The sequence below is a fragment of the Anabrus simplex genome, chromosome 8, assembly GCF_040414725.1.
Source record: "Anabrus simplex isolate iqAnaSimp1 chromosome 8, ASM4041472v1, whole genome shotgun sequence".
NCBI classification, from domain to species: Eukaryota; Metazoa; Arthropoda; class Insecta; order Orthoptera; family Tettigoniidae; genus Anabrus; species Anabrus simplex.
Window position 1 is genome coordinate 126,840,370 of NC_090272.1, and position 24,848 is coordinate 126,865,217.

Below are 24,848 nucleotides of genomic sequence, written 5' to 3' on the forward strand. Positions count from 1 at the left end.
TTTCGTATTCCGGTATCCAATCACTGGAGTACCGGCATGGGAAGCTCTAGTCTACATTATATGATATTTTGCGCAGCTTGCTGCTGTAGACTAACAATGAACTGCACACTAAGTGCACTCTAGTTAATGTATTTCATTTACCCTTAATCACATTTATGGGTGGAGATTAAAATATAATGCATTCCATTAGTTGCATGAATTTGAGGAGTTACCAGAATTTAAGCGACCCTAAGTTCATCTCATATGTATTTTAAACTACTTCATTCTGTCGAGCTGTCTCAAAAGATCTGAGCGTGTCTTTGGAAGTAGGTGAAACGTCGTCTATACATCCATAGAAAGAAGCTTCATTTCTCAAATATCCGTGAATTTCTTTCCATCAATTTATGTTTATTATTATTAATCTTAATTTATATTAATCTTTATTTTTAGAACTCCTCCACGTCAGCGTGGAAGTAAGGAAGATACATAAGTGTTTTCCGTTGGCATTGAAGTTTATTTCAAAAACTATGGAATCTGAAGAGAAAAACCAAACTCTATGGCGCAACAGCCCCGAAGGGACTTGGCCCATCAAGCAACGGCTGCTCAGCCCGAAGGCCTGCAGATGACGAGGTGTCGTGTGGTCAGCAGGACGAACACTCTCGGCCGTTATTCTAGTTACGTCTCAAAACTCACGAGTTTCAAAACTCACGGGATAAAATTAGTTACAAATAGTATCAAAACTCACGACTGCAAACTGGAAGCTAAAGTAAACATTCTAATGAGTCGCAAAATTAACGACTCCGGACAGCAGGTGCTTGCGATGACTGCATGAGGGATGAGGTGCGCGGTGATTCACTCTTCCCTTACGACAGGCAGGGGATACTGTGGATGTGTTTCTGCCACCCCAACTTACAGGAGAAGAATAATGGCTGGTGAATTAAAGAGGCCGAGGTGTATTATTATTTTTATTAAAATATTTTGCTATTGACTTAAAGCTAATATAATGCATTTTTTACCTTTCACATAAATTTATAATAATGACGGGTCGCCTCCGGTTTTTTTTTTTTTTTTTTTTTGCTAGTGGCTTTACGTCGCACCGACACAGATAGGTCTTATGGCGACGATGGAGAGGTCTGGTGCAGGTTTTTAGAGTAGACGCCGTTCAGGTGACCTGCACGTCTGTGAGGATGAGGATGAGGCCCTACCTAAGACTAAATCTAACGCTGAAGACGACACGAACACCCAGTCCCCGAGCCATAGGGATTAACTAATGAAAGTTAAAATCTCCAATCCGTTCGAAAATCGAAACCGGGACCCCCTGGACCCCTTGGACCAAAGGCCAGCATGCTAACAATTTATGCATGCAGCCGGACGACATAAAATTAAAGTAGGTATATTGCCCGCTGCTAGTTAAAAGAAACTGGTCAGTTGGTAGCACTGGGGCTTAGTTCCATTATGCGGCCAGAAGGCGGCATTTACTTGAATAAGGGATTTTATTTATTGATATTAAAGATGAAGACAGTTAATTCACCTCATTTTGCTTCAATACTTGGAGATTCATTTAGAAAAAAAAAGGCGTATTTCTATTTTTCGTAATAGTTCATCTATTAGCTCATTTCAATAGATTGTCAACCCGACACTCAAACCGAATGTTTTTTTTCTGCTATTTGCTTTACCGACACAAGTCTTATGGCGACGATGGGACAGGAAAGGCTTAGGAATGGGAAAGAAGCGGCCGTGGCCTAAATTGAGGTACAGTCCCAGCATTTACCTGTTATGAAAATAGGAAACCACGGAAAACCATCTTCAGGGTTGCCGTCAGTGGGGTTCGAACACACTATCTTCCGGATACGAGTTCACAGCCGACCAACTCGCCCAGTAAAAATAATATTCATGACGCATCCGATTATTCTGTGCGATATAACTAAATGATATTTGAAACTCATTCGATTATTTAAATTGATTATTCATTCGATTATTTAAATAATCGGATGGAAGTTATTCCATTATCCCATTCAAAGAATGCATTAAAGAGGCCGAGGTGTATTATTATTACTTTTATTAAAATATTTTGCTCTTGACATAAAGCTAATATAATGCATTTTTTACCTTTCACATAAATTTATAATAATGACGTGTCGCCTCCGTAAACATTCATCAATTCAAAGAAGAATTGGTCCTGCTCGTGAGTTTTGAGACTGGCCCAGGTAGAGAAAGCTGTTCTTACTAATCCTCTTCCTGGAATTCGTGAGTTTTGACACTCGTGAATTTTGAGACTCGTGAGTTTTGAGACGACACGGTTATTCTTCACTTTCTAGACCGGGGCCGCCATCCCACCGTCAGATAGCTCCTCAACTGCAATCACGTAGGCTGAGTGGACCTCGAACTAGCCCTCTGGGTAAGAGGTAAGCACACTACGCCTACACCACGGGGCCGGCAATCTGAAGAGATCGTAACAAATAAATTCACTATAGATGCTGTGTTGTCAGTATGACCAACATTTCACACATTTCTACACAAAACAGAAGACTTTTCTTGTCTTGATGATGCACATCAGCCCTGTGTCTACTTTTTCAGGCATATTACGTGATTCTAGTTTCATCAAATGACCTGATTTAGATTGCAATATCTCTGTTGGTGAATAGCGCTTATGAAATACCACAAAAATGAATCTTAACATGCTTTACATGAATACCCAACTACGATATGTGTTCGTATCAGCATATTCACTTCAGAAATAATTGTACACTACTTTATCGTAGATAACACTAAGAAATACTTTTTGAAATCCATTTGTCTCGTATTAATGAACTTGAGTCTTGTTTCTTCCATTTAAAGATGACGAAAAACATTTGTTTAATGACCAGGATGTTGCGTTCTTAACATGACATTTCTTTTCCAAAATAATCGGATCTCAAAATTGTGTGCTCTAAAATACTACACAGTAATAAATTATAAAAAGTGCAATAAAATTTTTAAATTTTTAACAATTGGCCATAATTTAATTTCTCTTCTCCATACCTAACTTAATACTTATATTTCTTTTCAGAAAAGGCTCTGCATACCCTCACCCCCAAAGCCCTTGAATTTTTACTTGTTCATCAAAGCACACCGAAAGACAAAATTTACTAGGACGTCAATAATAGACCGAACAAGTGGCCGAGCGGCTTGGGTCTCGTAGCTATCAGCTTTGTATTCGGGTGATAATGGATTCTAACCCCACAGTAGGCAGCCCTGAAGATGGTTTGCCGTTCTTTCCCATTTTCACTCATGCATACCTTATGTTTCGGTCAGTGCGACAGATTTATCTCCTCGCACCGGAATTTCCTTTCAGGTGAAAATTCCAAACCAGAATCGACTGGGAATTGAACCTCCACCATTCCAGTGGAAATTCGACAAATAAGGTGGTGGTGGTGATTATTGTTTTATGGAGAAGTACAACTAGGCAACCATCCTCCATATAACACTAATCACAGAGGAAAATGGAAGAGATCCGACACTTCGAAAAGTGAAGGTATCGGCCAAAGAAAGGCAAAGGCCACGAAGAGCGTAAAAGTATCCGTAGGCCTCGATTGCTCTAACATCGACAGGGTCGGAAAATAACAAGAGTTGACCAAGATAGGTCGGATAAGATAGATGAAAGTGAGAACCTGGCACAAGTAAGTGGAAGTAATGCCAGGACGCAGCCAAGGGCCCCGTGGTGGCCCCGTCCTCGTCCTCTGCCGCGGCTGACCGTCGCTGGGCGAGGCGTGGGTTGAAATGTGAACCCCTCTGGGGTCCAGGCGAGAGTCTCTGCAGTGGCGCCGTCGAGTTGTATTGCCTGGGACCACCCTTTGCTGATCGCAACATAGAGCAGTTTTGCTCTGGTTGCGAAGTAGCTCCGTTGTGCGGGGTCGAGTCTTGGCCAGGCGGAGAGTCCCCAAAGAACGGTGTCCAAATATTGCTTGTCGCGCCCCGAGGGCGTCAGGAGATATTGTTGTTGCAGGAAGTTGGCTAGTTGTAGCACGCGTGTGGGGTCTGGATCCGTCCACCCGGCCGTAAACTCGTTGGGTAGAAGTTGTCGCCATACTGTAGCCTGTGGAACCGGTGTAGGAGGGCGCTGTTCGTTGTTTGGTGGCTGCAGTTGAGAGTTATTTTCCATAACCGTCTGGTTAGGGTCGTCGTATTCTTCAATATGAGTGAGACGTTTGTGAAAACTGTGCTGCTGGATAGCCAAGTCCTTAACCAATTGGCGAATTTCTTGAAGTGTTTGAACGATGGCTAGGTCTGATGTTCCTGTCGCCATATGAAGCTGAAGAGCTGGTTCAGGAGTGTCCTGCTGTTGTCGGTCGGCTGTTGTGTGGCGCTTCTTCGACGTCCCCCGGCCCGGTCTGCTCTTACCAGGGGTTGATTTGGTCTCAGGGAATGCCTCTGATATGGAAGTCTGTCTAGACATGCCCTGCTCCGATGCTGACCTGGCTAGCGTCCGGGAGATGAGGTCCGGAATCCTAGCCCGGGACTTTGATGTAGCCTTGTTGCTGTCTCCTTCTCCGGCTCACAACTGTCCCCGAGGCTCTCCCGCTCCCGCGTTTTATACCTTTTGGAGGTTCGCGTGTAACGGGAAAGCACGGGGCGCAGCCCGCGAGCCGAAGAAGGATAACAGCGATGACCACCCTGGAAGAGGTGAGGCCATCCGTGCTTTTATTATTATTAGTATTAAAATTTTACAATAATTTATTACTGGGCACGAGGCCTAGACACATAGATTAACATAACAAATGAAATAACAATGCTGAAAAGGAAGAACACAAGAAAACATCCCATTGTCACATGCGCAAGCGTTTGTCTGCTGGTTTCCTCGGTATGGTTGTAGGCTGCTCGTTCCTCACCAAGCTCGGAGTGTCCCTGATGTCGAGAAGACCCGTCAGGGAATGGTTGAGGGGCCCTGCTGGCGACGGGGACGGCTTCCGTATGTCGCTGGGGCGTTTCCTCTTTCGTTGCTTGGCTATGGTGCTGTTGCTGTGGCCTTCGCCCCACGTGTGCCGCGGCCCCGTCCTCGTCCTGAGCCGGAGAAGGAGACAGCAACAAGGCTACATCAAAGTCCCGGGCTGTCACAATTCCTCTCTATGACCACAAAAACTATAGATTTGACACAAATATCGGTCGTTTTCAGTTATTTCTTTTTACATTTCATACCCTCCCCTAGGGGGCTAGGGATGTCTTGCCTCCATACTTTGTCTGCAGTGGCAACCTGTTAATTCAGGAAGTTGTTGGTTCCAAAATAAATCACTGTTCTACTCTCTTTAGTCAAGTCCCGCAAGTGGTACATCAGCCATTCAGATAGGACCTTCAGTTCCGAAGTTACAAGCCTGAGTGTGAGCATGTGATTTCCTTACTCTAAAATTTCTAATGTATGTAGCCTGAGTTCAGAGACGTTGTCATGTTAGAATGTCACAGCGCCATTTGCGGGGTAAAGATGCTCATAATTACGATATCTTTACACTGAACGCCATACGGGTATATAGGACAGTACCCTCAGTCTTAGAAGAACTTAATTATCCAGAATTCTCCACGTACTGCAAATCCGCCGCCAGGGGTCATATCTCAGCCCTCCTTTTAACTCAAAAAGAACGCGCTTCAAGTCTGTGGTCGTAAAGCTCTCAAGAAGTAAAAGGGCTGGCGAAACGAGAACAGAGCACTGAGATAATGGACGGGATTTTCCTGGTAGAAGGAACAAATGAAGCCTTTATCATGCACCTGATTATAGAATGAGGTCACGCAGTACCTGCATTACATTGGCACAAAATACTTGTGTGAACGTATTATTTTCATAAAGGTACACGATGTCTTAACGTTTTACTGCACTTATCCCAATCTTGTTGGTACACTGTAAATATAGAAACGCTCACCGGGCGAGTTGGCCGTGCGGTTAGGAGCGCGCAGCTGTGAGCTCGCATCCAGGAGATAGTGGGTTCGAACCCCACTGTCGGCAGCCCTGAAGATGGTTTTCCGTGGTTTCCCATTTTCATACCAGGCAAAATGCTGGGGCTGTACCTTAATTAAGGCCACGGCCGCTTCCTTCCCATTCCTAGGACTTTCCTCTTCCATCGTCGCCATAAGACCTATCTGTGTCGTTGCGACGTAAAGCAACTAGCAGAAAAAAAGAAATCTATATATATAAAATTGGATGCTGGTATATTTGTAATTAATAGACTCAAAAACTACTGGAGCGATTTCGCTGAAATTTTCACAGTTTGTTCTTATTACATCTGAGAGGAATTATGAAGTGGTTTGAACGAAATCGGATAGGTAGTTTTATTATAATGAGTAATTTTATGTAATTTTATTAAATTGCAAAGCCGCACCAAGATTGAATCGACTTGATGGACAAATTGTTGCTAGGTGACAGCACCTTACGCTATATCCTGATAGTCCGTTAAGAAATGCTGTATATAGGAGGATGGGAACACGTCATCATGGTTTATAAAGTACTATCCCTTGCTAGGAGCTTCATGAATGACCGTGGCTGTTATTTGAAAATATCGTCGCCATAAGACCTATCTGTGTCGGTGCGACGTAAAGCCCCTAGCAAAAAAAAAAAAATATTTGAAAATAGCGATCCAACATGCCGTGATCGAGACGTACTTTCAATATATAGGACCAATTTCGATAGGTCTGCCCACTTTGAAGAATGTAGCTCTCTATTAGATGTGTAAAATATTTAAGAAACTGTGAAACATATAGAATATCAAGAGTGGAATGACACGAGTTATCACCCACTCCCAACAAAGAGCAACTGGGGGTTTCCAACGAGCAAAGGCGAGTCTATGTAATCTATCTATAGATCTACATAGATCAATGTTATTGTATGTGAATATTTACGTATTACATCTCCTAAACCACTGGAGCGATTTCAACCAAACTTGGTACACTTGTGACTTAGTATCAGAAGCCCAACTTCGTGGGGCAAAGACACCACAAGCACCCTTAAATGCGAGTGGGGAAGGGGGCGAGGGGCTGATTTATAAAAATAATCGATAATAGCATCGAATCTACATTCGGGGTCGCTGCGATGAATAGTGACACTCCGGATATTTGAAAGTCCAAGTTCAGCCCCCTTTGGTGTGGGGGAGGGGAAGTGAGATATAAAATAATTGAAAGTAGCGTCGAATCCATAACTCTCGGGGTCGCCGTGATGAATAGTGACTCTCTGGATTTTGTATCGCTTAGGGGTGGGGGTCAAGGGGGAGATATAAAAATAATCGAAGATAGTGTTTAATCCATTGCTTTTGGGGTCGCTGAGATGAACAGTGACACTCTGGATTTTTAAAGTCCAATTTTAGCCCCGTTTAGGGGGGGGAAGGCGAGTGATATATAAAAGTAATCGAAAATAGTGTCGAATCCGTAGTTTTCTGGGTCGCAGAGATGAATAGTGACACTGTGGATTTATTAAAGTCCTATTTCAGCCCCCTTTGGGCTGGGGACGAGGGGGAGTGAGATATAAAAATAATCGAAAATAGTGTCGAATCCATTGTTCTCGGGGTCACTGAGATGAAAAGTGTCACTCCGGACATTTTATCACTTACGGGTGGGGGTCGAAGGGGGTGATATGAAAATAATCGAAAATAGTGTTGAATCCATAGCTTTCGCGGCCGCTGAGGTGAATAGTGTCATTCCGGATTTTTTAAAATCCAAGTTCAGGCCCCTTTGAAGTGGGGGAGAGGGTGGGAGCAAGATAAATATAATCAAAAATAGTGTTGAATCCACAGTTATCTGGGTCGCTGAGATGAATAGCGACACTTCGGATTTGTTGAAGTCCGATTTCAGCCCCGTTTAGGGTGGGGGCGAGGGAGAGAGAGATATACAAATAATTGGAAATAGTTTTGAATCCATAGTTTTCGGGCTCGCTGAGATGAATAGTGACACTATGGATTTTTAAAGTCCAATTTCAGCCCCCTTTGGGGTGGGGGCGAGGGGGGAGTGAGATATAAAAATAATCGAAAATAGTGTCGAATCCATAGTTCTCGGGGGCTTGAGATGAATAGCGACCCTCCGGACTTTTTATCCCTTACAGGTAGGGGTTGAGGAAGGAGAGAGGTATAACATAGTCGTAAATAGTTTTGAATCCACAGTTTTCTGGGTCACTGAAATGAATGGTTACACACCGGGTTTTCTGAAGTCCATATTCAGCACCCTTTGGGGTGGGGGGCTAGGGGGGAGTGACACATAAAAATAATCGAAAATAGTGTCGAATCCATAGTTTCCGTCGTCGCTGAGAAGAATAGTGACACTTCGGATGTCGTATAAGTCCAAGTTAAGCTCCAATCGGCAGGGGCAAGAGAAGGGACGAAAAAGTAAAAATGTTCAAATAACCATATATTATGGATGTTTATATGTTGTTCCAGCATATGTGTCAACTAAACTTGGTAAAAATATTACCAACTATCTGGAAAAAATACTGTGGGGGCAAGGCAGCCCTAGAAGCCCTAACGAAGGCGGCGAAATATAATTATAACTAAAAACGACCTATATTAGTGTTGAATCCATACTTCTCTGGACTACGTGAGAGATTTCAACCAAACATGGCACACCTAGGACTTACTTCCAGGAGACAAACTGCGAGGAGGTATGGTAACCCTAGCACCCCTAGGGGTGGGGTGGGAGGGGCTGAGATGTAAACATACCGCGGTAATCGAAAATAGTGTCTAATCCATAGTTTTCGTGGTCGCTAAGAAGAATAGTGACACTCCGGACGTCGCTGAAGCCCATCTTCAGCCCCCATCGGCATGGAGATGGGAAGAGATGGAGAGGAAATTGCCCAAAACGACCGAAATTACGGATGTATAAGTGTTTCTTCCAACATAACCCTCATACAATATTGGTACACATATTTCTTACTATCTAAAAATACCGTTGTGTAAAACACCCTAGCGCTCCTACCGGAGGTGGTGAAATATGAAAATAAACGAAAATGTCTGATATTAATGTCGAATACCATCGTTTACGAGGTCGCTGAGTTGAACTGTGATACTCTGGAAGGTTAAGTCTTACATATGGGTGTATGTGGGTATGTTCCAGAATAGCTCTCAACGAATCTTGGTACACATATGACCATCTGGAAGAATAATACTATGGAGATAAAACATACCAACCCCCGCTGGGGGTGGCGAATGGGAGGAGATGGCATTTAAAAATAATAGAAAATAACCGATATTAAAGTTTAATCCAATGTTTATGTGTCGCAGAGATTAATTGTGACGCTCTGAATACTGTTTAAGTCCACGTTCGGCCTCAATTGAGACGGGAGGAAGAATGGGGTTTGATAGTAAATCGTCTAAAATGACCGAGATTAGTGTTGAATCCACTGCTTTTGGAGTCACAAGGCTGATTAGTGACAGTCTCAATGAGAGTTGAAATCGTGTAGATCATATCTATAGCGCGACTAATACATACATGTAGTTACCCTTTATTAATTTTTTGAAAGGATCAAATACTTCCGAGTCAGTTCGAGCATCCACAAGGATAAAGTTTTACTTGATTAAATAATCGAAAACTTGAAATCTAACACATCTAAATAACTCTAAAGCTTCATAATAGATGTTAAAATTCAATATCCCAAAAAAGAATTCACTTCGCACATAACTAACTATTAAAACTAACCTTAAAAGTAAACATTCAAAAACCAATCGGGCAAGGCCGGGTACTACAGCTAATATATATATAGAAACGCTCAAGATCAACATACGAATGAACAGTATATCATAACATGTAACCATTGATGCTTTCACGGCCCATACGTAATAGACCTAGATTATATGGACTTCCAAAGATCCATAAAGAAGACGTTCCGCTTAGACCTATTTTTAGTGCGATAGGTTCTCCTACGTATGCTCTGGCTGAATACCTAAGCAAATTTCTTCAGCCACACACAGGACGTACTGAATCATACATTAGGGACACACTGTATTTCGTCAACAAGTTGTCAACCATAACCCTTAATGCACTTTTTGTAAGTTTCGATGTGAAATCCTTGTTCACTAAAGTGCCAAGTCACTCGGTAATGTCTCTCGTTGAACATCTGTTCCCTGAGGATTTTACTAAGCTATTTTACCACTGCATGACTTCCAGGTATTTCTTGTGGGGTGGGAATTTTTACGAACAGACGGACGGGGAGGAAGTTCACTTTCGCCCGTAGTGGCTAATTTCTTTATGAAGCATTTTGAGGAGAAGGCTATTGCTTCAGCACCCGTCAAACCTATAATTTGGTGGAGGTATATTGATGATACATTTGTGGTCTGGACAGAAGGTCCTGAGAAAATCTATTACTAAACCACCTAAATCAGCAACATCCTTCAATTAAATTCACTTTGGAGATGGAGTCGGACGAATGGCTTCCTTTCTTGGATGTTCTAGTAAGAAAGAAACCGGATGGCTCCTTAGGACATACCGTCTATCGTAAGCCTACCCACACAAATCGCTATCTTCATGCAGATTCTCACCACCATCCAGCACAAAAAGAAGCCATTCTCACGACACTCACCAAGAGGGCGATATGAATTTGTGAACCATCAAATATCCAGGAGGAGATGGACACACTCAAAGTCACGTTCAAGGGTAATGTTTGCAGCGATGTGCAGATTCACAGAGCCCTGCGTCCCAGGGATGACCAAGCAAAGCTCACAGAAAGAAGTGGAGGGAACTGCCTACCTGCCTTACCTTCACAACACCACAGATCGAATTGCCAACGTCCTCCGCAAACACAATATAAAAATAGTGTTCGGCTCGTCACTGAAATTGCTTACAGTCTAGGTAAAACCAAGAATAAATTGTGCCCACCTCCTAGAGTATAAAAAAATTCCTAAACATTCTAATGAGTCGCAAAATTCACGACTCCGGACAGCACCTCATCCCTCATGCAGTCATCGCAAGCACCTGATCCACTCACGGAAAATCAACTGTCAAGCGACATCTTGACAGAAATTTATGAATATTTTAAAAATAGAGTTATAATTATCGTCGAGCTTAAACAGTCTTATGCGACTCGCTTATAATATTAATTAAGACACTCGTATGGAAATTATAAAATGAGCGAAGCGAGTTTTATAAACATACTCGTGTCTTAATTATTGCCATTGTGGGCTTGTTGCATAATGTACTACTGTTATCTTATTGTATTGATATATTACTGAGTTAGAGCACACAATGCTCAGGCTTCTCGCTAACTACTGCTCTGTGGTTTGTTTCAGGAGTACAGGAGACACACCGAGCTGGAAGGATTGCCAGTTTGATTGGTGTAGAAGGTGGCCACTCCCTGGGTAATTCCCTCGCCGTCCTGAGAACCTTCTACAGTTTGGGAGCCCGCTACATGACCATTACACACACGTGTGACACGGCCTGGTGAGTACATCGTACATAACACCTTATTACTTTATTTAAAACAGTCTGTTCGATAACCTGTACTACGGTAGTGTTTCGCTATCTATTTAACACAGCATTTGCACAGGCATGTTTTCACCGACACAGGATAGTGAAGTGCTAGGATCGAGTATTTATCGAATAGCAAGTCGAATTTAAAGCCTCCGTGGCTCAGGTGGCAGCGCGCCGACCTCTCACCCCTGGGTTCGTTGGTTAAAATCCCGGTCACTCCATGTGAGATTTGTGTTGGACAAAGTGGAGGTGGGATAGGTTTTTCTCCGGGTACTCCGGTTTCACATGTCATCTTTCATTCCAGTGACACTCTCCAATTTCATTCACCTATCAGTTATTAATGATAGCCCCAGAGGAGTGCGACAGGCTATGGCAGCCGGCAATATTCCTATCCTCGCTGCTGGATGGGGGCTTTATTCATTCCATTCCTGACCAGGTCGAATGACTGGAAACAGGCTGAGAATTTTCATTTTTAACAAGTCGAATTTATCCGTAACAATGTACCAGACCTGTGGTAAATAGAGGCCCACCTACCGTGGCTTCAGTTCAAATACATTAACCCGGTGGAGAGTGGGATACCCTCTACTGGATTGCCGGTGAGGTTCAAAACTGCTGTCTCCCGAACGGAAGTTTTGCAGCTATGTGACCTGTAATGAATGAATGAACATGTAGCGTCCAATAAAAGGCTCCCGTATGAGGGTAAGCTCTTTACTATTGGTCTCACGAGATTAGCTCTTCCAGTGAACTGATTGTTTATTACGTGTGTTAGTCTTTAATTTTTTAAATCATTTATCGAGTAACAAGTCGAATTTCTCCATAAGGATTCATCAAATCTTTGGAAAATAAAGACCTGCTTGCCAGCAATAAGATAATTAATACCTCATAAAACAGCCAGCTCATATATTACGAATAGCTATTGAGCTTAGGCGTGATCACTTCTCACTCCGCGCGGTTACATATTCTAACACTTTTCACTTAGGTAACTGACTCTCTAAGGCTTTACAAGCAGATCTGCTTCGTGCTACACTGGTCCAGTGTACGAATAGATGTCTGAAGTCGTGTGTGATTCTCATCCTTGGTCTGCCACGGTTTCTCTTGCCTATTTATGATTCCACGTGGTTGCCCCTTGCGCCCATCTGTTCTGATGTAGCCTCGCTACGTGGCCCGCCCACTTCCACTTGGCACTTATGATCTGTTCCATCACGTTGTCTGAAGATGAGAGTTCTTGGAGTCTCTTGTTTGAAATTCTATCTCTTAGGGATATATACCTAGTAGTGAGTGCAATCATAATCACTAGAGTACAGATGTGCTTTCAAATCGTCAATATACGAGTATTCATGCATTTATCGAGTAAGAAGTCGGATTTCTCCATAAGGATTCACCAAATCTTTGGAAAATAGAGGCCTGCTTGCCAGCAATAAGATAATTGATACCTCAGAAGACAGCCAGCTCATATATTACGAATAGCTAGTGAGCTTAGACGTGATCACTTCTCACTCCGCATACCTAAACGCGCGGAAAGTTGACGTCACGAAAATGTGTATATCTCAGGCTGTTTCTGGCAAACTAAAAATGCTGCACTCGATATTCTGGTACGCTAGTAACTTAACGCCTCATCTAAACGTAAGAATGATGAGTTTAGCGCGATGATGTTGCTTCTCCCCGCAGCGTCCATCATAGCATTCCTCGGACCACGGTAGAGAACGCGTCAACCAACTTAAAAAAAATGTTCTTGTTTTGTTAGCAAACAGATAGTATAGCACACATTAGTGGCATAATAGCGAATACAAGTATAGCTTGTGAATAAACGACAGTAAATGTTGAAAATTCGTCCATTTGTCCGTCTAAATATCAATTTCGACCCCTCAGGTGGTGTACCATTCGAGAGCACTTTCCGACCCCAACATGATGGTACGAATGTACGTATGTATGTCCAACCATGGTTCCATTTCTCTATGGGATCGGGTGAAGTGAGATGAATCTTCGTAGCGAGATTTTAAGACCGGATGTCCTTCCTGACGTGCACCTAATCAGAGGAGTTAATGAGATGAAATGAGTGATGTGATAAGCCTATAGAGGAAGGGAGAGGGTGAAATCTGGCATCAGCACATAAATTAATCAACTAATTGTGGACACCCAACACCAAATTTATTCGTAAATTAATATAACGTGGAAGAAGCTGTCCATAACATTCCCCAAAGTTATTATTATTATTATTATTATTATTATTATTATTATTATTATTATTATTATTATTATTATTATTATTATTAACAAATACATCGCAATTGGGAAATATCCCAGTGACAATGATAGCTTACAGTAGTGTAATAATGAAGTAAAGTTAAAACATAATTACCCAACAACAACAACAACGATAGTACAACAAGCAGTTTTATGGAAGGAAAATATTACGAGAAATACTGCCAGTTAAACATTTTTAATTTTTTTTTTTTTTTTTTTTGCAATTTGCTTTACGTCGCACCGACACAGATAGGTCTTATGGCGACGATGGGATAGGAAAGGGCTAGGAGTGGGCAGGAAGCGGCCGTGGCCTTAATTAACGTACAGCGACCTGGTGTGAAAATGGGAAACCACGGAAAACCATCTTGAGGGCTGCCGACAGTGGGGAGACTGGCCGCACTTAAGCGACTGCAGCTATCGAGCTTGGTTGCTTAACATTCTAAATCCAGCCTCATCATATACAAATTCACCCACAACTTAAGTATATCAAGTGCTTAACACTACGGTTTACAATACCATAGGTTGAGCTTACTACTAGCTTAACGTTACAACACGTTCATATACAAAACGCATAACTTAAATAATTCAGATGCCGTAATACTACAATTTACATTGGATTGAGCGTTATATTAAAATATGACACCATCATATAGAAATTTACACACAATTTACAGACTGCTGGAGTCTATTCTTGAAGCATCTTACATTTTTGGGAAAAGGCTCTAATACAGCGGCAGATAATGCATTCCGATCGTCAATTCCCCGATTTACAAACGAATATTTACAAAAGTTCGTTTTCTACGATCTACTTTTTACTTTAGATCTTTACGTGGTTAACATCTAGCCAACCAAATTATACAGTGATAAGACCAGAATAAAAAATAAACCAAATACGGCGAGAAATGAAGTGTAGAAAATGTCAGAATTAGTAAAATAAAAATTTCATAAAATCATCAATCACTGAAGTAATTATAACTAACGGTATGTCAACACCACGGCAAACACACACATAGGATTCAGCGACGTCAGAAAATAATAAAAATTAATTAATGATTAGTTTTCATGAAACAATACGTTGGTCATAATAAATAACACCAAGAATAGCAATCAATATTCGATTAAATAAATCCACTCGAGACTCAAGTTAACTACACTGGCAGCTGATTAGGATCACAACACGTCCAGACAGGTCAACGACCCAACGACCAATCATTAAGAGTGCCTCAGACAGTTGAGGCGCTGGCTTTCTGACCCCAACTTGACAGGTTCGATCCTCTTTCAGTCCGGTGGTATTTGAAGGTGCTCAAATACGTTGACCTAGATTTATTGGCACGTAAAAGAACTCCTGCGGGACAAAATTTCGGCACCTACGTGTCTCCGAATACCTTCAAAAGTAGTTACAGGGACGTAAAAAAACAACATTATTTATTATCATCAATCAGTAAATTCCCATAGCATAAAATGTAGACAAATCCCTTTTATAAGCCCATAAGGTTACTAATGTTGACCCCAAACAAACTATTAATCAAGTATCATTAGAAGATTTACTGAACAGCCGTTAATTGAGAATTATTAACTTCAGCGAAACATTATCAATACATTCATAAAGTGAGAAATATTTTAATTTGCCTTCACCTAAATGGTTTTGTACCTTTCTTTTTCAGACCACAATTCTCATTGGTCACGGGGACCGATGAGGGATTATAGCCCGTCGACCTATTAGGCCTTGAGTGCTATTTCATGATGTTTAATCCTGAGACTGCATTGGTGTGGAAAGTGTGTGGATTGTTTGATGGGGGATCAAGTTGGCCAGTGTGTGGCCTGGACCCGTTAAGGGTGAATAGTGTGTATTACATGTTTATATTGAGGACATCCTTGAGTCTGCGGTAGCGCAGGCCCTCTGTGTCATAATTTCCTAAGTTGGAGATAAGAGGGTTGGAGTTAGTGTGAAGTTTGTTATAGAATTTGGTGGCTGCCCGTTCGGTCCTTTTCTGAAGGGTGGGGAGTTGATATGTTTCATGGAGGTCGACGTTACGTTCGTACCATAATGCGCCTGCCAGGGAGCGCAGCGCGCGGTTCTGTACGCGCTGTACCGCTGACAGGTGGGACTTAGCTGCTATGCCCCATATAGGACTGGCATATTCCAGGATGGGTCTTACCATCGTCTTATACAGCAGGAGCCGGTTTTCTATAGTGAGCCCATTATCGGCTTTTATCATAGGTAAAATTGGGAAAAGGCGCGCTTTGGCTTGCGCAACAATAGTTTTAATGTGGTCAGCAAATGTGAGTCCTCTGTCTAGGGTGACACCTAGGTATTTTGTTTTGTTTGTCCACCTGATGGCTTCGCCAACAAACATCAGGGGAAGTGGGGGGGGGGGGAGTTCAGGGCGGCGTTTTGTGAAGAGTGTAGCACTGCTTTTATCAACATTAATTTTGATTCTCCACTGCTCAAGCCAGGGCTCGAGGGTGGAGAGGGAATCTTGGAGGTAGTCTTTGGCTTTAGGTGCCTGCCACGAGACAGAGGAGATTGCAGTGTCATCTGCGTATAAATACAGTTTCCCATGCGTGGGTTTTGGCATGTCAGTCATGTATAGATTGAAAATAACTGGTGAGATGACGCTGCCCTGAGGCACCCCAGCCTCGATAGGGCGGGGGTCCGACAGCGCAGCGCCAATCTGGACCTGAAATTTTCTGTCAGCTAAGAAGCTCGTCAGTAAGCGTAGAACGTAGGGGGGTAATCCTAATGTCCTGAGTTTGTATATAAGTCCATCATGCCAAACCTTGTCAAACGCACGGGAAATGTCGAGGAAACAGACTCCTGTGTGTCGACGGTGGTTAAAATTCTTGGTTATTTCTTCTGTTAAACGAGTTAACTGATGGACAGTGGAATGGCCCCGCCGGAAACCGAACTGTTCCTCGCACATAAGGTTTTTGTCGTCAATGATGGTATTTAGTCTGGTTAAGAGCAGGATTTCAAACAAGTTTGAGATAATACTAAGAAGAGAGATGGGTTGATAATTTTGAGGAAAAGTTTTATCTTTATTCGGTTTAGGTATCATAACTTTCGCGACCTTCCAGCAGGCCGGGAAGTGGCCATACCGGAAGATCGCATTGAAAAGCTTGGTTAAGCAAGTCAGTGCCTTTCTGGGGAGATTCTTGAGAAAGGACGCTGAAACGTTGTCAAGGCCGGGAGATTTCCTGTTCTTAAGCTGTTTTATGGCGGCGAACAGTTCAGTTGGCGTAATGAATTTGAAGTCAGGAGGGAGGTAGGTCTCGTCAGTAGCGTGAAGTTCGTTATCGTTTTCTACAAGTTCAACGAAATTATCGTCACAAGGCTCGACGTTGGGCGTGCACGTACTCTCAAACGTGTCCGCAAGCGCGTCGGCCTTGTCTTTGTCAGAGTAGGCCATTCCATTCCTGCCATGGAGGGCGGGTATGCTAGTCCTACTACGAGTGAATTTACGTGCCAACCTATGGAGGGAGTTGTCCGCAGCGTTCAGACCCGCCAGCCTGGACCGCCACGCCGCTCTCCTGCGGTTTAAAATCATAACCTGAAGGTTCCTTTTGGACCGGTTCCATCTGCTTTTAAGGTATGGGTCCCTGGTCATATGCCATAACTTACGAATTCGATTCTTGATTTTAATTTGTGTCAGGATCTCCGAGGGGAGCGTGTCCTTTCTGGATTGGACGACGCTGGGGCTCTCAGAGGCGGTCTGGGCAGCGTTGATAATGGTGGTTGATATCTGGAGGGCCAAATTGTCTATATCAGCCGGACCTTTCACAATGGGATTGCCATTGCTTTTAGCGGATAGTTCGGTGCGATAGGTGTTCCAGTTAATTTTTCGATTATAGATGGGGATGAGAATAGGTGTGTAGTCGGGAGATGAATCTAAGGTCATAAGGACGGGTTTACGGTCGGAATCGAAAAGGTCTAAGGTAGTGAGTTGGATAAACTGGTTAAGTCTGTGAGAAATGGCAATATCCAGGGTGTCAGGTCGGTGATTGGGGTTATGGGGGAAATGGGTGGGGCGATCAGGGCCGTGGGTCGCAAGATGGTTCCGGTCACAGTATTGGGCGAGTTGTTTGCCCCTGGTGGTGGTGATCCGGCTGTTCCAGCGGGGGTTTTTGGCATTGAAATCCCCCACATCAATAACACGGTCCAGGTCTAGCGGGTGAAACGCTGCGTCTAGAGAGATGTAGCACGCCGTCAGGTTGAGAGGTCCTCTGTGGGTGAGAACCTGGATTGTCGTTGCTTCGAGACTAGTAAGGTTGTTGGGGGTGGGGATTCTCTGGTGAGTGAGGTTGTGCCTCACGTATATGCAAGTGCCGCCACGGATGCGGTTGGGCCTGTCATCTCTATAGTTGATGAAGTTACTAATGCGGGCCGACAATCCAGGTTTCAGCCAAGTCTCACAGACGAGGACAATGTCGATGCTCTCTTCTGCGAGGTATTCAGAGAGTTCAAGAGTGTCCCTCTGGATTCCCTCAGCATTCCAGAGAAGAACTCTCAACTGTTTAGGGCGTGCTAGTCTGCTGGTGGGGGCCATTAATCGCAAAAGGAAAGTACAGCAGACATAATAATTTCGAGTTTGTCGGCAGGGGAGGAGGCTTCTTTTAGCTTCTGCAGAGTGTTTTTAATAAGAGAGATGATGTCTCGGAACGAGGGGTCTTTGAATAATTTGAGGATTTCCATAACGTCCATAACTTGTGTAAAAGGGTGGGGGGGAGGCTCGCTGAGGGAGGGGGGCGGACGATGGAGGAAGATCGGGGAAATTTTCGCTCGTAAGAGCTGGCGGGGTGGGGCTGGAGGGAACAGTTGGTTGGTGAACCACTGACCCTGAGGGGTTGGTTGCATTGGCAAATGAGACGTTGGCTCGTAATTTGGCGGGCTTGGTAATGGGGGTGGGCCCGGCAGTACCTTTCTTAGTTGAGGGTAGGCGGTTCTGTTTCTGCGCTAAGATGCGCAGGTAGACAGGACAGCCTCGATAACTGGCGGTGTGCTGTTCCTTGCAATTAGCACAACGGGGTTTTTGTGAGGGGTCACCTTTACGGGGGCAGTCCTGAGAACTGTGGGACTCGCCACACATGACACATTTAGATATGCAGCAGCAGCAGCCACCGGAGGTGTGTCCAAAACGCTGGCACCGGAAGCACTGAACAGGTCCTTCCGGGCTGTTGTAGCGTTCGATCTTAACAGCAGTGTCGAGCAGGGATTTAACATCAAATATGTTCAGGTCCTCGGTGGTGCTGCCACAGTAGGTGACGAGGAATAATGGCATCTTCCTGCGGGTGCGGGTGGAGGTGAGCTGAGACACCGAAATAATATTGAAGCCCTGGGTTGTGAGTGCTTCTTGAATGAACTGAGGGTCCTCACTGATGTGGAGGCCGCGTACCACAACTTTGCGGTAGCGACGTTCAAGAATTGGTCGAGTATGGTATTGACCTTTAAAGGCAACAACCAGGCTCTTCAGGGTTTCATAGTCCTCAGGTGTTTCCGTTTGAATGCGGACACCATCGAATAGTACCTTCATTTTATAGGATATCTGATTATCACGAAGTGCGTCTCTAAGGTTGGGAATATCTAGCTTCTTGCCTTTCTCCTCTCTGACATAGATTGGAGGAATCCTAATTTTGGGTACCCTAGTGGTGGCATTTTGACTGTCAGCCCGATTATTGGCGTTAGAAGTACTTAAGGCGGCACCAGATGTGGCAATGCTGGTATGGGCAGCGTTTGCCGGGGCTGGGCCGGATTGGGTAGTGGCTGCAGCGGCAGTGCTGGTGCGAGCAGCTTCTGCCGGGGCAGGGCCAGTTCTAACAATGCGTGGCGCGGCGGTGCCGTTGTGGGCGGCGTCCGTCGGGCCTTTGCGAGACGTGGCGGTGCTACTGGGGGCAGCGTCCGTCGGGTCGTTTCTATCAATGGGTATAATGTTGAAGATCTCGTATGAGTTCTTTAGGTTCAAAGGCCTGGGCTTGGCGAAAACATAAGGGTTGAATCTCTTTTTCTGTTGCCTACCACTAGGGGACTGGTAGCCATCTTCATCAATATCTGAGGTGTCTGAACCTGAAGAGCCTGGGCTGTCTGAGTGGTCCGAGTTGGAGTGGTCTGAGTTGGAGTGGGGTGAGCCTTGGCGGTCGACTGGAATGATAATAGTGTTTTTATCAGAGCTGGAAAGAGAGGGGACTGGAGAATTAGATGGGGGCGATAGCGGGGTTGCCGGTGTCACAGTCACTGGGGGTGGGTGACTGGTCAGCGAGCCTGCGGGTACTCCCTCCAGGGTTGGCACTGCGAGACCTAGCGCGGCCTCTCGTCATCATGGGAGAATAATGGTCGGGTATAGGCGGCTCTCGTGCAGGCGTCTGAACGGGACGGCGTACTGGAGGGGTTCTCGAACCATGGAAGAAGATAGTTAGCAGCCTGATGTGAATTAGGCTGCGGGTAGCCACCTGCCGAGGCAGGGGACCGGGTCTGAAATTTAGAAGAGCGCAGCCAGTGGTTGGGTTGACTTACCACAGAAATGCAGTCTTGAGGTGGGGAAACTGGTGAGCAGAGTGGGGGGGGGGGTGAAATCAAACACCCGAGAACTACTACCTACTCTGATCTTATCATAGTATAATTTGGTTGGCTAGATGGGGAATGTTATTGGCAGCTTCTTCCACATTATATTGATTTATGAACGAATTTGATATTGGGTGACCGCGATTAACCTATTAATTTGTTTATGTATTAATTGTGCCATCACACTCCATAGAAAAGTCTGGAATTGAATAAAGGCAACGTCACCTCCCACTCGGAAGGCTAGTGCACAGGGAGTCATCTGGTGACGAACGACAGAACCACTTACAATAAACCAAGGCCGAGTGGATCCCTCGCTGCGAGCTAGAGCGACGCATCAAGTCGGCCATGAATAAATCAACGGTAAAGTGTTCTTACAGTTCGTATTAGGGAAGTCTTCCTCGTGAACAGTGGAGATTTTCTTCTGAAGACACAAGCAAAGTTCTCTGCAAAACGTAAAGAATTTCGCCTTGTTTTCTTGACATGGCAAAAAGCCAAAAACTATAATATCATGTCTAAGCTTCATATTAACTTCTCCAGATACTGGTAAGTTCATTGGAACTGGTTTTGATACCGTATCGTTTTGTTCTGTTCGTAAAGATGGCCGTCCCTTTTAGTCTTGTTCGTGGTTTTTGGTTAAAACCAGCGATTAAATGTTTTTAAGGTTTCTGGGCTTCTTTGAAGCTCCTATTTCCCAGCAAAAGGAGTGGCCTTGCAAAGTGAAATATTTTGTTGTTTTTCCTTATGTGAAAACTTAGTATTTCACGAAATACGGCAGAAATATACTAATGAAAATGTATGTACTGTATATACAGGGTGTATCCGTGATTATGTTACAAACTTTCAGGGATGATGGAGGGCGCAAATGGATCAATTTCAGATAAGGAGCCGTAGTCCGGGAACGTTCGAGTCAGAAGTTATTAATAATCCAAGTTGATTAACATCCGTCCGTTCTTAACAGACATTGGAGTGTCGGAATTTAGTCCCGTAGTAGTTCTTTAACGTGCCGGAAGCCAACCACATGGGGTTGTCACCTTAAACACCCTTAAAAGCCACCAACCTCAGTCGGATTTCAACCCGTTAACTTGGGATTAGTAGACCAACGCCGTATCCACTACACCACTGCGGCTGGCAGTCAAAAGTTACATTAAATAGCCTTGTGTATGAAGCACCTGTCGAGACTGAAGAAGATCTATTGGCAAGAATTCTCGCTCCTGTGACGCTGTTCAAACGACACGGGGGATATTCGAACGGATACGAAGATGCCATGCTTGCATTGACGCAGGGGGACGCCATTTCGAACATGGAGCAGCTTGTAAAACTTGTGCAGGTAAACGGACTTAAATAAGCAGAATTTTGTTACCTTTCGACTCGATCGTTTCCGGAATATGGCTCCTTATCTCAAATTCATCCATTGGCCGTCCTTCATCATCCCTGAAAGTTTGTAACATGATCACGGATACACCCTGTATATGTGGAGATGGTGGTGATTATTGTTTTAAGAAGAAATGTGACCAGGCAACTATCCTCTATTAATTATTCTTCTTATTTTTTTCTTCTATCACTTTTCCCACACTTGTGGGGTCGTGGGTGCGAACTGTGCCGCACACATGGATTTGGCTTTGCTTTACGGCCGGTTGCCCTTTCCGACGTCAACATTGCGTATTTTCGTGGTGGTTGGTAGTTTGGTGTGTTATCTGAATATGAAGAGGATATTCCCTTAACTCTAATCAGAAGGAAAACAGGAAGAAGTCCAACTTCGAAAATAAGGGAAGGGTCACGAAAGGCGTGAAAATTATAGACTCCGTAGGCGTTGCAAACCCAATACCGTTGAGTCGGAAAATAGTTGTTGTCAGGAAAGGCATTCAGCCGTAAAAATTAACTGAATACATACAAAGTGCCGAGCCCTGGTAAATTGAGAAAAGGCTAGGAAGATGAAACATTGTCTCCATAACCGGAGGAATTTTACTTTTGACAACTAACGCATGCATATTGTTTTGCACTGCGATAGTAATCATGGCATAGGATGTTAGATGATTTCCTTGTCCTTCATTTTAAATTAAATGGAATAAAATTACGTGTAGATTAAATACATGTGTTGAAAATATCAAATCGCTCGTGTTAAATTTACTTTAAATGCACCTATGAAACAAACTATAAAACACTATTAAATACAACACTCGTCGCCATAAGACCTATCTGTGTCGGTGCGACATAAAGCAAATAGCAAAAAAAAAAAAAAAAAAATACATATATATATACAACATGATGTGGCAGCTGTCAGTAGATACAGACTATATCAAAGTTCAAAGCATCGGGCGAGTTGGCCGTACGGTTAGGGCGCGCGACTGTGAGCTTGCATCCGGGAGACAGTGAGTTTGAATCCCACTGTAAGTAACCCTGAAGATGGTTTTTCCGTGATTTTCCATTTTCACACCAGGCAAATGCTGGGGCTGTGCCTTAATCAAGGCCACGGCCACTTCCTTCTAACTCCTAGGCCTTTCCTATCTCATCGTCGTCGTAAGACCTCTCTGTGTCGGTGCGACGTAAAGCCACTAGCAAAAACAGTTCTAAGCTCTGTGCATCTCTAGCCTATGCTCTGTTTCTGCTGTGACACAACAAGTCGTTCACACGCTGCAAACATAGTTAAGTCAGGAAAAAACAGCGTATTCGGTCATGCTCAGTGCATATACTGTAGTAAATATCGAAGACGTGTTTTAAATACAGAAGAAAAATGGCCAACCAGTTCCCAATGGGATTCGAAACCACAACCTTCCGATTTAGCGTCGGATACTCTTGCCCATTGACCTATAGTGGGCTGTCATATTTTTCTCTGTTGGAAAGGATCTAAACTACATACCTGGCACAACTGTAATATGATAATTATAAATCAAAGCCATTATATTAAAACAGTGCTGACGGTTGTATTATTATTATTATTATTATTATTATTATTATTATTATTATTATTATTATTATTATTATTGTACCGGGCGGTACACCTCCACGCCGCTAATTTAAAAATTGCGCCAGGTGAAACTCCTCTGCTGGAGGAAGTCTGAACCTTATATACGCTATTAATTCGCTACCTTCTCAGAAGATGTCACCACGTGGAAAATTTTGAGTTTTTGAACTGTGTCATTTTTGATGTGTTTTTGTTTCGCCTGAAGTAAGAAGTGTGAACTTTCTCTCCTAGAGGACACTACGGAAGATCAACAATAGTGCACCCTAGCGCGGAGTCAAAGAACTATTTTGTTGGAGAAATTTTTATTTCAAATGTTTGTTTCTTGTTAAATTTCTTTCTGTTATTGTTTAAGTTGGCTGTATACCCCTCTTTTTCCCCTTGTTTTAGATTTATCCAATCCCGAATTTCTTTTAGTAATTTCCGACCAATCCGATGTATTTCCCCCAACTTGGATATGTTTCTGTAACCTATCCAATAAAATAATTGTGGGCGGGTGTTTTCATTCCCCTAACGCCTAGAACCTTCCACGAGAGGATATAAACTGCTGATTTTTGGGTCTCTGCGCCACTTCTGTTCCATCTTTCAGTGTGTTAAGTACATAGCAGGGGGGGGGGCGGGAAGCGCCTCTTTCTTCGGCAGCGGTCAACAACAAGGTAATGGCCGATTAATAACTTCTTTCTTTGCTAGCTCAGCAGTTTAACTTTCGGGGCGGGTTCTAAGCGTTCAACCATGTAACCTTTTCCTAAAATGTAAAAACAACTGGTATCTATTCTATTTTCAAACGACATATCGGGATAGAGAGTGCTTAACCCTCTCGAGCTCCCACTCACATCGTCTTGAGGTGAACTTATTTTTTTTCAACCAATTTTTCCGTAATGTAATGTAAATTGCTATTAAGTCACCTCTGTAGTATGGGATTAGCCCTTGTATTAACGGCCTAGTGCCAAGTAGGTCTTAAGCAAAGTGTATTAGGAGTGCAAGTTCGCCTCCTCTCAAATTGTATTTTAGAGGTCATGTATTAACCTTCTTGTCATTTAACAGACCTCAGTAGGTTGGGTATTTTACCCCTGTGTATATGTCCTTTGAGGACAGCTTAAAGGTGGAGTTCGGAGTGGCCTATGATAGGCTTGTATTTTAGGGGGAAGTTGCCCTTTCCTGAAAATTGTGTTTCTGCCTCAAGGAGGCTTTTGGGTGTAATTGGAAGCAAATGTTCCTGGCATGTTTGGGGGTTTTCGGCCCCTTTGTTGTATGGTGTTCATTGTAAGGTTGGGCTCATTGCTCAAGAATTATGTTTCTGACTTTTGAAGCCCCAAATGGGGTACCTATGTAAATGTATTTTTCAATTGTGTTTCGGCTACTAAGTACCTGTTCTATTTGTTGTTACCTAATTTTAAAAAGAAAATATAACCTTGTTAAATTTTAAAATTAATTTCACTTTAGTAGCTTGAGACCTATTCACCACCCAGCACCTTCTTTCATACATAACTACCACAAAAACACGGTAACAAGTGGTAGCAGAGCGTGGTTGAATGGGTCTCAATTTAGCCCCTTTTGACGGCTACACATTGTTTTGATCCGAACTCTAACCATTTTCTCAGTTGCTGGAATTTTTTGACTTTTTCAAAATTGTTCTGTCATCATGCCAGGCCCTCGCGATGTTCTCCATCTTAATTATTTGCGCAAAGAGGAGTTGATCTATGA

General features: G+C 43.5%; 1 protein-coding gene across 1 annotated transcript in view; it reads left to right on the plus strand.

The window, feature by feature from the left end:
- LOC136879196 (dipeptidase 1) overlaps positions 1–24,848 on the plus strand; it is a 252,683-nt gene that overhangs the window by 71,642 nt on the left and 156,193 nt on the right. The window contains exon 3 of the mRNA XM_067152989.2: positions 11,205–11,355. Coding sequence (XP_067009090.2) covers positions 11,205–11,355 — 151 coding nt within the window. The remainder of the gene's footprint in view (positions 1–11,204; positions 11,356–24,848) is intronic.